The 15,627-nt window shown below is 45.2% G+C and overlaps 1 protein-coding gene across 1 annotated transcript; it reads left to right on the top strand.

The window, feature by feature from the left end:
• Window positions 1–909: 909 nt before the first annotated feature.
• LOC137829150 (uncharacterized) lies at window positions 910–1,362 on the top strand. Its single transcript, XM_068635944.1, has one exon. It carries the CDS (start codon window positions 910–912, stop codon window positions 1,360–1,362), a length of 453 nt encoding a protein of 150 aa, XP_068492045.1.
• The last annotated feature ends 14,265 nt before the right edge of the window (window positions 1,363–15,627 follow it).

Consider the following 15,627-nt stretch of genomic DNA (forward strand, 5'->3'; position numbering starts at 1 on the left):
TGTGCATAGTTAGGCATCAAACAGGTGTTCACATCAGTCGAGCACCCCCAGACGAACGGATAGGTGGAGTCCACAAATAGAATCTTGTTGAGAGGATTGAAGAGGAGGCTGGAGAAAGCCAAGGGACTCTGGGCAGAGGAGGTACCAAGGATAGTGTGGTCTTATCACACCACTTCCCAGACCTCCACCATGGAGACGCCTTTCAGCCTCGTGTACGGATCGGATACGATGATCCCGGTGGAGATTCACGAGAGCTCACCACAATGTTGGGTAGGAATGTGCAAGCCTATGTTGACGATATGGTGGTAACCTCACATAGGAGGGAGCGGTAGATCTGGAAGAGTTGTTTACCACCATAGCCAAGTACCGCCTCAAGCTGAACCCTGAGAAGTGCGTCTTTAGGGTCGAGGCGGGTAAGTTCCTGGGATTCATGCTCACTGAGCGGGGAATAGAGGCGAACCTCGATAAGTGCGCAGCAATCATCGCCATGAGGAGCCCAGCCTCGGTAAAGGAAGTGCAGCAGTTGACGGGGCGCATGGCGGCCTTGTCGAGATTCGTATCAGCTGGTGGAGATAAGAGCCACCCATATTTCCAGTGCCTGAAGAGGAACAGTCGCTTCGTGTGGACGGAGGAGTGTGAGACATCTTTCCTCAAGCTGAAGGAGTACCTGGCGACGCCTCCTGTGTTATGTAAGCCACAGACAGGCGTGCTCCTCCGCTTGTATTTCGCAGTGACGGAGTGGGCCATCAGCTTTGTGCTGGTTTAAGAGCAGGATCAGGTGCAGCAGCCTATATACTTCGTGAGCAAGGCCCGGAGACGAGGTATCAATCTTTGGAGAAAGCGGCCCTGACAGTGGTATTCTCCGCCAGGAGGCTCCGCCACTATTTCCACAGTTTTACGGTGGTGGTGATGACGGATCTCCCCATCCAGAAGGTGTTGCAGAAGCCAGATATCGCTGGGAGGATGGTTCGTTGGGCAGTGGAACTACCAGAGTTTGATATAGTATACGAGCCCAGGGGATCCATCAAGGGACAGATCTATGCAGACTTCGTTGTAGAACTCTCACTGGGAGGCGCTCCCCGGGAAGTGGAGCTTCATTCCCAGTGGCTGTTGTCAGTGGACGGATCCTCGAATCAACAGGGAAGCGGCGTTGGGATAGTCTTGAAGGGGCCCAACGGGGTATTGATTGAGAAAGCCCTACGGTTCGGCTTTAAGGCAAGCAACAACCAGGCAGAGTACGAGGCCGTGATCGCAAGAATGCTTCTAGCCAAGGAGATGGGCGCGCAAAGCCTCTTTGTGAAGAGTGACTCACTGCTGGTCGCGGGGCATGTGACCGGGGAGTATCAAGCAAAGGACCCGTAGATGGCTGCGTATTTGAAGTACGTCCAAGTGCTGAAGGAAGCGTTCACGGTGTTTGAGTTGGTGCATGTCCCAAGAGAACAAAATGCCCGTGCTGACCTGCTCGCCAAGCTGGCCAGCTCAGGCAAGGGGGAAGGCAGAGGACGGTCATCCAAGAGACCCTCAAGATGCCGCGAAAGTTTGTGGCAGATAACAGAGTGGATGTCCTCTAGATCAGTGCATCCAAGGGAAAGCCGGAGAGTCATCGGTCTTTGACTCAGGAGACGACGAGGGCCCCTAACATAAGTGTCTACTCGACCTCGCCCACAGAAGGGGACCTCGTGCAAGTGTGCGCCCTGGAAGAAGGAGACACCTAGTTGACCCCCTACAGACGCTACCTTGCAGATGGGATCCTCCCAGCGGAGCCAGAAGAGGGCAAGAAGGTGAAAAGAAATTCCGCAAGGTATACCCTGGTGGACGGGACGTTATTCAAGCATGGGTTCACACACCCAATCTTGATGTGTGTAAGTGGAGATGAGTGCACAAGGATAATGGCTGAACTCCACGAAGGAATTTGTGGAAGCCACGTGGGGGGGGGGGGGGGGGGGGGAGATCGTTAGCATCCAAGGTGGTACGTGTAGGCTTCTATTGGTCAACCGTAAGGCAAAATTGCGTAGGGTACGCCCAGCTGTGCAAGCAGTGCCAACAACATGTCGATTGGCACAAGGCGCTGCCAGAAGAGCTGAGGTCAATTTACAGCCCATGGCCTCTCCATACTTGGGGAATTGACATTCTGGGGCCTTTTCCATTGGCGGTAAGGCAGATGAAGTACTTGATAGTATCCATCGAGTACTTCACAAAGTAGATAGAAGCAGAACCGGTGGCACAAATCACTGCACATAAGGTACAACACTTTGTTTGGAAAAACATTGTGTGTCGTTTCGGTGTGCCGAGGCGTCTGGTCTCGGATAACGGTACTCAGTTTGCAAGCCAACAACTGAGGAAGTTGTGTGCAGAGGTAGGCATCAAGCAGGTGTTCGCATCAGTCGAACACCCCCAGACGAACGGACAGGTGGAGTCCGCAAATAGAATCTTGTTGAGAGGATTGAAGAGGAGGCTTGAGAAAGCCAAAGGAGTCTGGGTGGAGGAAGTACCAAGGATAGTGTGGGCTTATCACACCACGCCCCAGACCTCCACCATGGAGACGCCTTTCAGCCTCGTGTACGGATCGGATGCGATGATCCCGGTGGAGATTCACGAGAGCTCACCACGTTTCCAAAACTTTGTGGCAGAGGAGTCCAACGAGGAGAGGAGGGTGAATTTAGACCTGTTGGACGAGGCCAGGGAAGAGGCAAGAATAAAGGCTGAGGCAATGAAGAGAAAGGTGGAGCACTAGTACAGCTCCAAGGTGAGGCCTCGCCAGTTCCAGGTGGCGGATCTCGTCATGCGCAGGCTCATCCTATGAGTTGGAGAACAAGTTGTCCCCTAAGTGGACTGGGCCCTTTAGAATAACCGAGGCTAAGGGGAACGGGTCGTACAGTCTTGAAACTATGGAGGGAGGCCCCATTCCACGCACCTGGAACGCAGCTAATTTGAAGTTTTACTTTAGTTAATATTCCCGCCGGTTGACCAGGGTCGTCTTTGCGCGTGGCTTGTTCTCACGAGCTAGGGCACCTTCGTTCTGCTCCGTCTGTGAATACCTGAAAAGAAGTGAACAAAGGGGCGCCCTCGCGGCCGTTTGCACTCCGACGATCAAGTCAGCTAGCGAGAAACATCAAAGGTGACACACCCTGCGTAGAACACTGTGACTGAATGCTCTGAGGGTGGTCGAAAACTATACTGAATGACTGAAACTGTGTTGCCCTAATCGTCCTGTGCTCACAGTGGGTGCGCAGCGAAAACAACTAGGGTTTGTGCTCTATGTAAAACTGCGAGAATTAGCTCAAAACTCGCCCCCTTTTCAAACGCCCCAAGGTCCCTTTTTATACGCCTCTCGTGCTTAAAACGCATTCAAGCGCATTGAAAGCGTATAAAAATATTCCTTGGAACGTTCGAATCTTAACTGAATTAACGCGTACCTTGGCAAACTTTCACTGAAACATTTAATGAGCACGTGCTTATTGCCACGTGCTCTTTTGACTTGATCGTTATTCTGCGCAGAGGGTCCCACAACGCCGCAACCCAACTTAGGGTTATTCCATTACGTGAGCCCTCTCTCCTCGAAGTGCTTCTGGCGCGTGGGGTGACTTCCTGGATGCCAACTCATGCGTCCCAACCTCTAGTCACTCGCCTTGGGAGTGTATCTACCTTTCTCTCGTACCATGCACGTGGTTCTCCCCTGGGCGTGGCCCCCTCATGGGTCGTATCTGTCCCAAGGTTTCCCAGTGGTGGTGTGGGTACTTCACGAGTTAGGTCACTCCCTATTGGTACTAGGACTTATGGCCTTGAAGCCACCTTTTTCTTTGTTACTTGTTCTGAATTGTCGAGGCGCGAGGCCTCCTTGCGATGCCTTAGCTTGGCTATGTCTTTATCTTGGCGACGCCTTAGTCCGGCGATGCCTTTGTCTAGCGATGCCTCTATCGGGCGACGCCTTTCTTAGGCGACGCCTCCTTTTGGCGATGCCCCAAGCGGTCAACCTGTTGACTTTCTTCCTTGGGTCCCTCATGGGGTCCCATCATGTGTTGACTCTGACCTTTGGTCAACGCTCGGGGACGGGACGGTACAGTTAAAGACTTTATGTAGTACACAGTTAAAAGGGGACACTTTTTTTCCCTTTCGGGGGGTTTTTTTAATGAGGTTACCCAAGTAAAAAAATCAGTTTAAGTATACATTGTCTTGAATTTTCTTTTCTTGCAATGTAAGGAAACGTTAAAAAGAAAGGGCGTGGTTCATTAAGAAACGAACCCGCCACCATGGTGTTTAGACACCTCAGCAGGAGGGACGCGGATATCTCCTTTAGGCGTGGACACCAAGAGTGCGAACCACCTCAGACGTTTAGACACCCCAAAGGGAGCAGCGGGAGCGCACTCCATGGGCGTGGACGACGAGCGCAAGAGGTAAGTACAACATATAGTTAAAATTCGGGCGTCTAGTCCCTGAGGCAGTGGTTAACAGATTCCTTCGAGACGCCCCCTCCCCAGGAAAGAACGGCTGGCCCCGGTGTCTAATGTCTAGACACCTCGCAAGGAAGTGGCGGGGGGCGCCTCCTTCGAGTTTGGGCATCAGGCAGTGAGGAAGTTCGGAGCAGTGTAGAGCCAGGCGGTTTGGTGCAGATACACGCCAGGTAGGAGAAGCGTCATCCTTCGGGAAACCTTCTCCTTAAGCGTAATCACCAAATTCCTGGTCATCTTGGTGTTTAGATACACCGGGGACGATACGACACTGCTTTCAACATGCCTCTCCGCGGGCGTAGGCACCAAGCGCACTGATCGCCTTGGTGTTTTTAGACACACCGAGGACGAAACGGCGCTGCCTCCGGGCAGGCCTCTCGTCGGGCGTGGGCACCAAGTGCGCAGAGATAAGGGCTAGTTACCTTGGTGTTTAGACATCCCGTGGACGATACGGCGCTGCTTCCAGCAGGCCTCTCCTCGGGCGTGGGCACCAAAGCGCAACTTTGTCCCAAGTGTCTAGACATGCTGAAGACGAAACGACCTTGCGTTCAGTAGGTATCTCCTTGAGTGTGGGCACCCAGCACGAGCAAGTAGGTTTCGGCCAAGATAAGCCCTCCTTCGCCTTTGAGCGATGTCGAGGCCAGAAACACCTTTAGAAACGGATGCCTCAGGGCCACGAAGGGTAAGTAAAGATCAAGCTAAAAGTTTATTACGAGTTAGAGAAGCAGAAGGAATTCGCGGAGCAAGAGAAAGCAAGTGAAGACAATGGTCGGTACAAAGATAAAACACAGACACGATTACCAAGTAGTAAAAGAAGAGAAGCACAAGTAAGAATACAAAGATAAAATGGTTGATTATATTCAGCGTGGCATTACAAAGGAACAAGTGGTTATGAAAGTACAAAGTCAGAAAGGAGGCTAATCCTTAGGAATATCTAAGGGTATGATTTTGCCTTCAACGATGTGGTTGAGAGGGCCGCAGCTAGAGGTGTCGATCCCTGGGTTTGCACAGACCGCTTGGGCTAGAGCCTCTGCAAACCCATCAGCGAAGGCGCCCGTGGCGTCGTCGACCAGCTCTTTCTCCGCCTTCTCGAAGCGCTCGGCTTGGGAGGCCAACTCTTTGTCTTTGGCTGCTAAAGCTTCGTTCCTCTCTGCCCGTAGTTTTGCAAGATCAGCTTCCAGCAGGTCGAAGGCTTTAGTCTTACAATCGAGCGCCGCCTCCACCTCGCCCAGTTTTACCTCCCGATCAACACATTGGTCCTCAAGTTTCTTTGTTTTGATCTTGGAAGCTTCAGCAGCATCTTTGAGCTCAGCAACCTCCGTGCGAAGAGGCACAACTTGCCCCAGAAGTTCAGTATAGCTTTGACCAGCTTCATGGAGTCTTTTGTTGGCGCATCTTTCGCTTTTTGAGCCTCCTTCAAAGTCTCTTTGTAGGAGACTTCTTGGTGAAGCCAGCGACGCTCTTAGGCCCGAGTTTGCTCTTTCAGCGAGGCCAGCTCCTCCTCAAGAGCCAGGCAGCGGTTGGCTTTTGCCTCAGCTTGTTCCCTCCAAGAGCGAGCATTCGAGAAGTATTCCCCAATATAGTAGGCAACACCTTCTTCTGTGGTCTGGTTAGTCGAGCCTTCAGGCGTCGCCTGGTGCATGAAGCCTCTTATAAAGCCTTGGACTGGTTGGGGAAGCTCCGGGCCCAGCGTAGGAGTAGGTGTGGGATTAGACTCGACCCCACCCCCCAAGGCCAGTTGATGGGGCGGTGAGGTAGCACTTGGTGGATGCTCCCTCAGGGACTCAGCACCATGGTTGGAGGAAGAGTGGGAGGTGACGACTTTGTTGGTCTTCCTCCTCTTGAAGACTTGCCCGTCCTCGGTGTCCTCATCATCCTCGGAAGGGATCACCATCACCCATTTGCCTTTGTCCAGGGGGGGCTGGTGTGGTTGCAGTCTCGACCATGGTGATGGGCATGACCGCGATGGGAGGTGGAGAGCTAGGGTTGGGAGTGGCATGTGGTGAAGGAGAGGATTGGTTAGGTGTTGTGGCTGGGAGAGTTTGAGAGTAGGATGTTGGAGAGGTTGGAGGAATAGGCTCAGGGCTTGGGTGTGGGGAAGCATCAGCTCCTTTGGATGTAGCTTTGCCCCGGTGATGGCATTTTCATGAAGTTCTTCTTGAATCAATGTAGAGTATGGGGCGGAAGCAATGAATGAGAGTGAGCAAGATCCTCCTAAGAGTGGTGTTGATCTTGTAGGTGCATGATAGGTATGGGTATTGAGTGGTTCGGCCAGCTCAAGGGAAAAGATGAAGGAATTGAAGTTTAGAGCCTAGAATTCTAGGAGAAGCAAAGCTTGGCACAAAATGGCAGCATAACTTTACTCACAATAAACTTGAAAATACAAGGTGTAGGCTCCTCCTTTTATAGGCTAAGGAGGACCATAATGCAACCCTAATGCTAGCCAAATGAAATGTAAATGTGAAGCACATTGGTGCACATGGCACATGGGTGCACAAATGAGCACATGGGGAGGGGTGTGTCTAGTTTTTATGCTCACCCCCTCCATGGGCTTTCTAGACCGGCCTTGGTAAATTTAGAGGTTTTTTTAGAAACTCTAAGTTTACCTAGGTTGGTGTTTTAGGTGCCAAAATTAATTCTAAGAAAATTACAAATAAAGTTCCTATGCTAATTTTGACAAGAAATTAAAGTCTACTCTACACTAGAGTTTATGGCATTTGAACATGTAAAAGAACGTCTTCTTGGATCCTCTTGGCCATAACTCTATGGTTGGCCCAAATCTACCCTTTGGTGGGCTTGCATGTGGGCTTGTGCTTGGGCCTCTTCCATCATCCCCTCCCTCTTGAAAAGGATTTGTCCTCAAATCCAATACTTTTGCTTCCTAGGGGATGGTTGTGGCTGGATGGTGTCCATCATCTCCTCCTTCTTTGAGAAGATCTATCCTCAGATCTTCAGGCTTGATCTCGGATAGCAGCCTCTTGCTTCGCCAAAGCTTGTCCTCCTGGATCAAACGTCCACCTATAGAAATAATCAAATAAGGCATAGGTGTTAGTTTGCAAATTAATTTTACTAGGTTGCCATTTTTGTTTGTCTTTTGGTTTTGGCAACTTTGGACAAAGTTTCTCTTTTAATGGTTGTGTGTGGTCTCTAATCATCTTATGTATTTTAAAATGTTTATTTGTGGTTACCTTCTCTTTAGGCATAAATCCTATAGGAGATGGTAACAACTTAAAAGGAGAAAGATGATTTAGCACACACATAACTTTAAAAGTAGAAATATAAGTAGTTTTGTGAACTACTTGATGGTATGTTTGCTCATCTCTAGAGTTGTGTGTGCACATCATGATTATTCTAGGCATAGTAGAAAGAGCTAGATTGTCAAATGTATTTTGACCATGCGTTTGAGGATGATAAGAATTTAAAGTGTGCAACTTAGTTGCAAGTTTTCCAAAGGAAATCCTCAAATCATGGTTTGCGAAATTTGGAGCTCTATTCAACACTATGCTTGAGGATAAACCATGAAGATGTATCACTTCTCTAGAGAAGAGTTTATCCATAACCATGAAGATTGAATCAAAACCTTTTGTTGTCCTAGGGAGTTTTAATATGAAATTTGTATCTTCCCAAGGATCATTTGCAAAAGGTGAAGGAGTATAGAGTTCATGAGACATTGCCTTGGGTGTAGTTTGAAAACAAGAATTGTACCTAAGGTAATGTCTTTGAACTTCTTTTCTCATGGGGGACAAAAGTTTTCCTTTTAAAAGCTCTAGAGTTTTATCAACTCTAATTTGTCCCATGAGTTCTCCTTCATGAAGACTTTTTCTCTTATGTGTAAGGATAGTCTCGTTGTGACAACCATTGTTTATAAGGATTTGTACACTTTGCAATGGTTGTCTCAATAAGACATGGCAAGTTTCTTTAGGCCCTACTTCACATAAAAATTTGTTTTTGTAGATGCTTATAAAAAACTTGACATTCACTTGGTGATATCCTAGCACATATGAGAAATAATCTATTTCATTTTTATCTATGCAAGCTTCTTTTAAAGACTCTTCTTTTTCACTTAGGCTTGCAAGTGTTCCTTTACAAAAGGTAAGGCATTGAGGTTGTTCAACAAGACACATATTTTCAAAGGTATTTTTAAATCTTTGGTCTTATTGAATGACCTTGTGGGAAGGAACACTCTTCTCCCACGCCTTTTGTTCTTCAAGGGTCTTCTTATGCTTTTCTTTTTCTTTAGCTTCCCTTTCGACTTCCCCTCTCTTCTTTTGTATTTTTCTTTCCTTTCTTTCTTTATGGGAAGCAAACAATTTTTCTACCCTCATTTCCCAATCTAGGCAAGCTTCTATATTTTCTTTTCCATGGAAATGGGGTTGTTCTACCCTAACCTCTCTTGAGTTTTCTTGTTCTTTTCTATCTCTTCTATGTCTTCTAGGGGGTGCTTGATAATAATAATTTACTCTAATGCTTCCCTCCCCAAAAGAATCATGATCTTTAGAGATATATGCATGAGAAGGTAATTTTTTTAGAATGTGAGACTTCTCATTCTTTGCTTTAGTCAAAACATTAAGTTTAGTCTCACTCTCCAATTGTCTATATGCAATTGATTGCACAGTTTGTGAAACTCCTTTCAAAAGAGTTTTTAAAGATTTTAATTCACTTCCAATAGACTTTGTAGAATGAGAAGAAGAAGACATGGCTAAAGCTTTGTGTTATACAAGTATTTTACCTTGAGAAAACTTAGGAAAGTCAAAGAAGGTAGTTTTCCAGGTAAGGGAGGTGAGTCACAAAGGACTACTTAAATACCAAGCCTTTGCCTTAGCCAAAAACTATCCCCCAATGTCTTCACACAAAGCTTTCTCTTAGTAAACCACTTAGAACACAATTAAGTTGAGAAATCAAATTTTCAATGAAAGAAAACAATGCAAGCTACTAATCAACAAAGCTAGTCGGTTTAACACAAACTTAACAAAACTAACCATGCAAAGCATAGCTATGAAAGCAATAGAAAAGCAATTACAAACAAGTAACAATTACTAATCAAGAATGCTATACTATTCGGCCCTAGGTGAGGCTTCTTGGACACTTTGAGCCCTTGAAGACACACTCACCGTCTAAACGTAATTAACAAGGTAATTAACAATAAACCAAGTTGCAAAGGAAATAAGAGAACTCCCTTTGTTGATCCTCTTTTTGGTTAGTGCACTTCCTTGTTGTCTTTGCTTGTGGATTTTCCAAGTGTTTGTAGTGTTTTCAAGAATGCTTGTTTCGGCTTTGGCCTTGTCTTCTCCTTAGAATGATGGTCTTTAATTCTCCAATTACCAGCACCTAGCAAAGGGCTAAACCTTAACCAAATCAAGTTCCCATTCACATAAGCACCAAAGAAGAATTAATTTCCAGCACCCAAATTAGAGGTCAAAGAACAAAAGCAAGAAACAAATTTAATTGAATAAAACAGTACCACCAAAAGGATTTAGATTATGACAACTAGAAAGAGATTCAAGAAATTAAAGCAAACAAATAAAGGTACTCAATTAAAGGTTGGCACACAAAAGAATTCCTAAAGAAAAGCACTAGATTAGATGACCAAATAAAAAAACAGCACCACTGGAAAATGTTGTGGGCCAGAAAACGTGTTTGTTCCCCGATTTATGCTGAGCTGTATATTTAAAATTTGACTCTGAAATTTGATATGCAAGAGATTCAGGATCTTATCTAAAATCTGGCTTTGGAATCACTCAAAACGCATGCACCATTTTTTTTTAATAAATTTTGCAATTTTGGTGTTCGGTTAGGCCAGCTGGAGCGCTTCAGATTTGCACTCTGATTTTAAAAGATTTATCATTTTTTTTCTGTTGCTTCTTTTGACCTAATTCTTTTTTTGTCCTTTCTATAACACTTTAAACTTGCATTTTCCAGAGAATCAAAATTTTCCTATGAGTGGAAATATTTTTCTGGGTTAAAACAGCCAAAACAGAGAAGGTGAAAACAGGGGAATCTGAAAACTGGAAACAAAAACAGCAAGATACCAAAGTTTAGACACAATGGAAATTTGTGAAATAGAATTGTGTAGGATCTAAACACAATATGAACTCAAAATAAAAATTAAAAAGGCACCAAAGGAGCAAAGAACAGCAGATTCAAGCAAATAAAGAGACCCAAAATCAAGAAACAATTAAGCCAAATAAAAGGACTACTATGAATTGTTGACAATATGGATGAACATGACTTGACAAAACATGTATAGATTCAGAAAATTAAAGACTCAAAGCATAATATGAACCAAATAAGGAAAGCAATAAAGACTCAAAAGCCTAAAAGAAAAATAGCAACACAAAGGTGTATGGAATCCTATCACAAATTGCACAAGAACTTGTTCAAGATCAATTGAACAAGAGTGCTTCGGTTGGATCTTCCACAAAGCACACCAAGAACAAATTAAAATGTAAAAAACAGCAAGACAAGTAAGGAAAGTAAATGACAATATGAAATAAAGAAGAACTAAAATTGAAAAGACAAGGAGCTACTCATCTTGAAGAACCAAAGCTCATGATACCAAATGATGGCATTTTCATGAAGTTCTTCTTGAATCAATGTAGAGTATGGGGCGGAAGCAATGAATGAGAGTGAGCAAGATCCTCCTAAGAGTGGTGTTGATCTTGTAGGTGCATGATAGGTATGGGTATTGAGTGGTTCGGCCAGCTCAAGGGAAAAGATGAAGGAATTGAAGTTTAGAGCCTAGAATTCTAGGAGAAGCAAAGCTTGGCACAAAATGGCAGCATAACTTTACTCACAATAAACTTGAAAATACAAGGTGTAGGCTCCTCCTTTTATAGGCTAAGGAGGACCATAATGCAACCCTAATGCTAGCCAAATGAAATGTAAATGTGAAGCACATTGGTGCACATGGCACATGGGTGCACAAATGAGCACATGGGGAGGGGTGTGTCTAGTTTTTATGCTCACCCCCTCCATGGGCTTTCTAGACCGACCTTGGTAAATTTAGAGGTTTTTTTAGAAACTCTAAGTTTACCTAGGTTGGTGTTTTAGGTGCCAAAATTAATTCTAAGAAAATTACAAATAAAGTTCCTATGCTAATTTTGACAAGAAATTAAAGTCTACTCTACACTAGAGTTTATGGCATTTGAACATGTAAAAGAACGTCTTCTTGGATCCTCTTGGCCATAACTCTATGGTTGGCCCAAATCTACCCTTTGTTGGGCTTGCATGTGGGCTTGTGCTTGGGCCTCTTCCATCACCCGGGCTGTCAAAGCCTTGGCAAGCCTCATCCTCTTGTTCATGTCCATTTTTGAATCTGCACCAAGGAAGCAAACAAAGCAGAGGTTAGGCGCAGGCTAAGTCAAAGCATGAAAGCATAATCAGGCGTACTATGGAGACCTAAAGCAAACAAGCAGTTCACACACGAACAAGAGTAAACGTTGACAGAAGCAGAAATCAAAGAAGACAAGTGGGAAATGGTTCTCATACTGAGGTATTGAGTGAGGGCTTCGGAGTTGTATTCACGTGCTATCAACTCAGCAATGTCTAAGACCCCCACGCTGGCCAAAATCAAGCAAACCTCTCGATCTGTTGAAGGTAGTTCATCTAAGGTTTTGGGTTTGGTCAGCTTTAGTTTTTGTACCCAGTATAAAGGGAACCCGTCCAGCGTTGCGCGATCGTGATCAGTACAGCACACCCTGAAGAACTTACCCCTCCATCCCTTGTAGGACTGCTAAAACAAGGATAGAAGAATCCTCCCGGCGATGCCGCTGAAGCTGACCCAGAGGCTTTTCCCTTGTTTCTTGACCTCGAAGAAGTGGAGGAATACGTCCACGGAGGGGGGTTGGCCAAAGTATCCACAAAAGATCCCGAACGCTTTGATGAAGGCCCAGCTATTGGGGTGTAGCTGGGCAGGGGCGACATTTATCTCAGTCAGAAGCTCTCTCTCGAACCCAGAGAAAGGCAGACGCAGACCTATGCGTTTGAACACGGTCTAGTAGAAAAAGAAGAAATCCTCCCCGTTGTTCAACCGGTCGTCCACACAAATAGGCTCCCCGGGTGTGCAAGGACGCACAGATATGTAGGCATCATGCCTTTTGGCGAAGGCGTCGTGTTTGTAAACACCTGGTTCGCCTACATGGGCCCTCCAATCAGCTAAGGTGGTTAAGGTTGAAGTCTCAGCAAGCAGCTCATTGGAAGCCCAAGGGTACTGAGACTTGTAGTTGACGTTGGGAGGTGGAGGGTTGGCGGTGGTTTTGGTACGCACCATGATGCGGCAAAGGAAGCTGAGCAGAAAGAAATACAAGGGTTTAGTAAGCGAAGGGTCATGGTATCAAAATGGGTAGAAATCCCAGAAATCCCTACCCCCACGCGAGAAAGTTCAGAAGACAGGGGAACAAAGAAATGAGAAGGAAGAGCGCGAATGCGAGAAATATAAACATACCCAGGCAGTTATATCAGTACAAAATGTTTGAGAGAAAGAGCTATGGAAGAAGAAAAATCATACCTTTGAATGATCAGAGTGACGAAGATTTTGGGTGTGAGGAGAGAGTTCAGAGAAAGCTTCGAGAAGAAGATGAACAGTGAAGAAATGGGGTAATTGATGGAACAGTACTCAGAGCACGCGATTTTGAAAGGTATAACGTAAACCTTGAGAAGCGCTAGCGACACTCAACCTCAGCCGCAGGATTGGGCCACGTGTCGAGAGATTAATGCGCCACTTAAGTTGTCACGTCACAAGCACAGGAACGTCCCATCACCAGAGTGCCACGTAGACGGTAGGGTGAGGCCTTAAGTCTTTTCACTAAAAACAAGTTATCAGCTCAAGACTGGGGGGCTTGTGTATCGACCCGTCCTCGGGCGTTGACCAAAGTCAAACATACGATGGGACCCACCAAGGGGCTCCAAGGAGGAAAGTTAGTGTTGACCACCTCAGGCGTCCCAAGCATGGGCGTCGGCAGGTTTAGGCGTCGCCCACCTTAAAGGCGTGACCTGTTGTCCTAAGAGCGTGCTTTGGCCCAGATGGTGCCACCCCCCGATACCCACAGGTAGGGAAGACTGTGGAGAGGGCGACACAGTAAGAGGCCACGGTACAGGAGTGGAGGTCTCAGGCCTCGATACATCAGAACAGTAATAAAGAGAAGAGAAAGGTGGCTTCAAGGCCATATTCCCAGTACCAGCAGGGAGTGACCTGACTCGTGAAGTACCCATGCGTGAGGTGTAGGGACAGGGCGATCCACGCCACCTTTGGAGAATCGCTGGGACAGACACGAGAGAGGGCCACGTCCCAAGGGTAATCTACGTGCATAGTGCGAGAGGAAGGCTGAGATACTCCTAGGGCGAGTGACTAGAGGCTGGGGCGCATTAGTTGGCACCCAGGTAGTCATCCCCTGCGCTGGATGCACTTCGAGGAGGGAAGACTTACACGCAGGGATTTCCCTAAGTTGGGTTACAACGTCGTAAGGCCTTCCATGTGGAGTTGCGCTTAAGTCATAAGTGACACGTGGCAGTAGCACTGAAACCCAAGGTATATAAGCTTTTCTGAAAGCTTACAGAGGTACATTTTTTACATTTTTACACACGCTTGAATCATTTGCTAGCTTACACCTTGTACGCACGAGTGATTTGAGCACCAGAGAGAAGTTAGTTAGAAAACGGTTACGCACCTTCAGAACACCTGAGTCACAGTGTTCCGATACGAAGGTGCACGGTGTTTACTGCCTTACTGACTTGAGCGTCGGAGTGCAAATGACCGCGAGGGCGTCCTTTGTTCTCTCTGTTTCAGGTACTCACGGCGGCGAAGGGTGGTGAACCGGAACAAGGACGAAGGAGTCCTTGATACACGAGTCTTAACTGCGCACGAAGCACGATCTGATCAATTGACAGGAACATTAACAAAAATAATATTTAAAACCTAAATAAAACAATTATATGAATATTAATTAAAACAATAAATTTATTTATTATTATAATCCAATAATTTATGAGTAAAACTATTAAATATGAATAAAATTATTCATATCATCAACCTATTAAAGATTATCAACTAATGCGGCCCGAATTCCCTAACGAGGATATTTTGGCCCTTTTTAATGAGACTAGAAGTGATATTAATGAGAATAAATGGACATTGGTTTTTAACGGAGCTTCTAATACATTGGGGCATGGAATATGGGTAGTCCTCATTTCGCCGAAAAATCAATATATACCAATGATAACAAGGTTGTGCTTCGATTGTACCAATAACATTGTAGAATATGAAGCTTGTGTAATGGGTATTCGGGCAGCCATTGAATCCAAATAAAAGTTTTTATATGTATAATGTGATTCAACATTGGTTATACAGCAGTTAAAAGCAAAATGGGAAACCAGGGATAAAAAAATTGGATCCCTTATCAAGCACACATCAGGAGATTAAAGGAGAACTTTGATACTATCGTATTCCACCACATTCCATAAGATGATAACCAATTGGTTGATACTTTAGCTACCTTATCATCAATGTTTTAGATAAACCAAGATGAATAGTTGTCGCTAATTAAAATGGTGAGTCGTGAACGACCTATTTACTGCCATTTCATCGAGGAAAAGTCTGGTGGCAAGCCTTGGTATTTCGATATTAAGAGCGTTGAAACAACATTGACCACACCCTTTATACAAAACAAGTTTTTTAAACATTGCTTCTTTTGATTTTTTAAACAACGCTATGTGGATATTGTTTTTTGTTTTTGTGGGTGCAATTGGGGGGGCTTAAAAGGGGCGTGCAGCTTTGTTATGTGATTGCATGTGCCAATTTCATTGGCATTGATAAGCATTGTGGAGCCACCATTTAGCAAATTTTCATATGAATGCCTTAATAAATGGTCCGCGCAAGGGAAGACGTCCTTCAATCATTTTGGTATTTATTTCTTTTCTCTCTCCTTTTGCTTGCACACGTTGTAATTGCATGTGTTGGAATTGTATATCACTCTCATGTTACAATCTATCACGAATTTAATGTTGGTGATGCTCAATATACTATAATATATTTTAATGTCAATGATGGCTTATTAAATAATGAATTGTTAAGTAGCTTTTAAGTGCACGATAATTATACAAATATTATATTTCCTTTTTTCATGATTATCGATTTTTAATCTAGATGTTTACTTCACTCTCTGTATATTTAAATATTATCTAT

The sequence above is a fragment of the Phaseolus vulgaris genome, chromosome 7, assembly GCF_000499845.2.
Source record: "Phaseolus vulgaris cultivar G19833 chromosome 7, P. vulgaris v2.0, whole genome shotgun sequence".
NCBI lineage: Eukaryota > Viridiplantae > Streptophyta > Magnoliopsida > Fabales > Fabaceae > Phaseolus > Phaseolus vulgaris.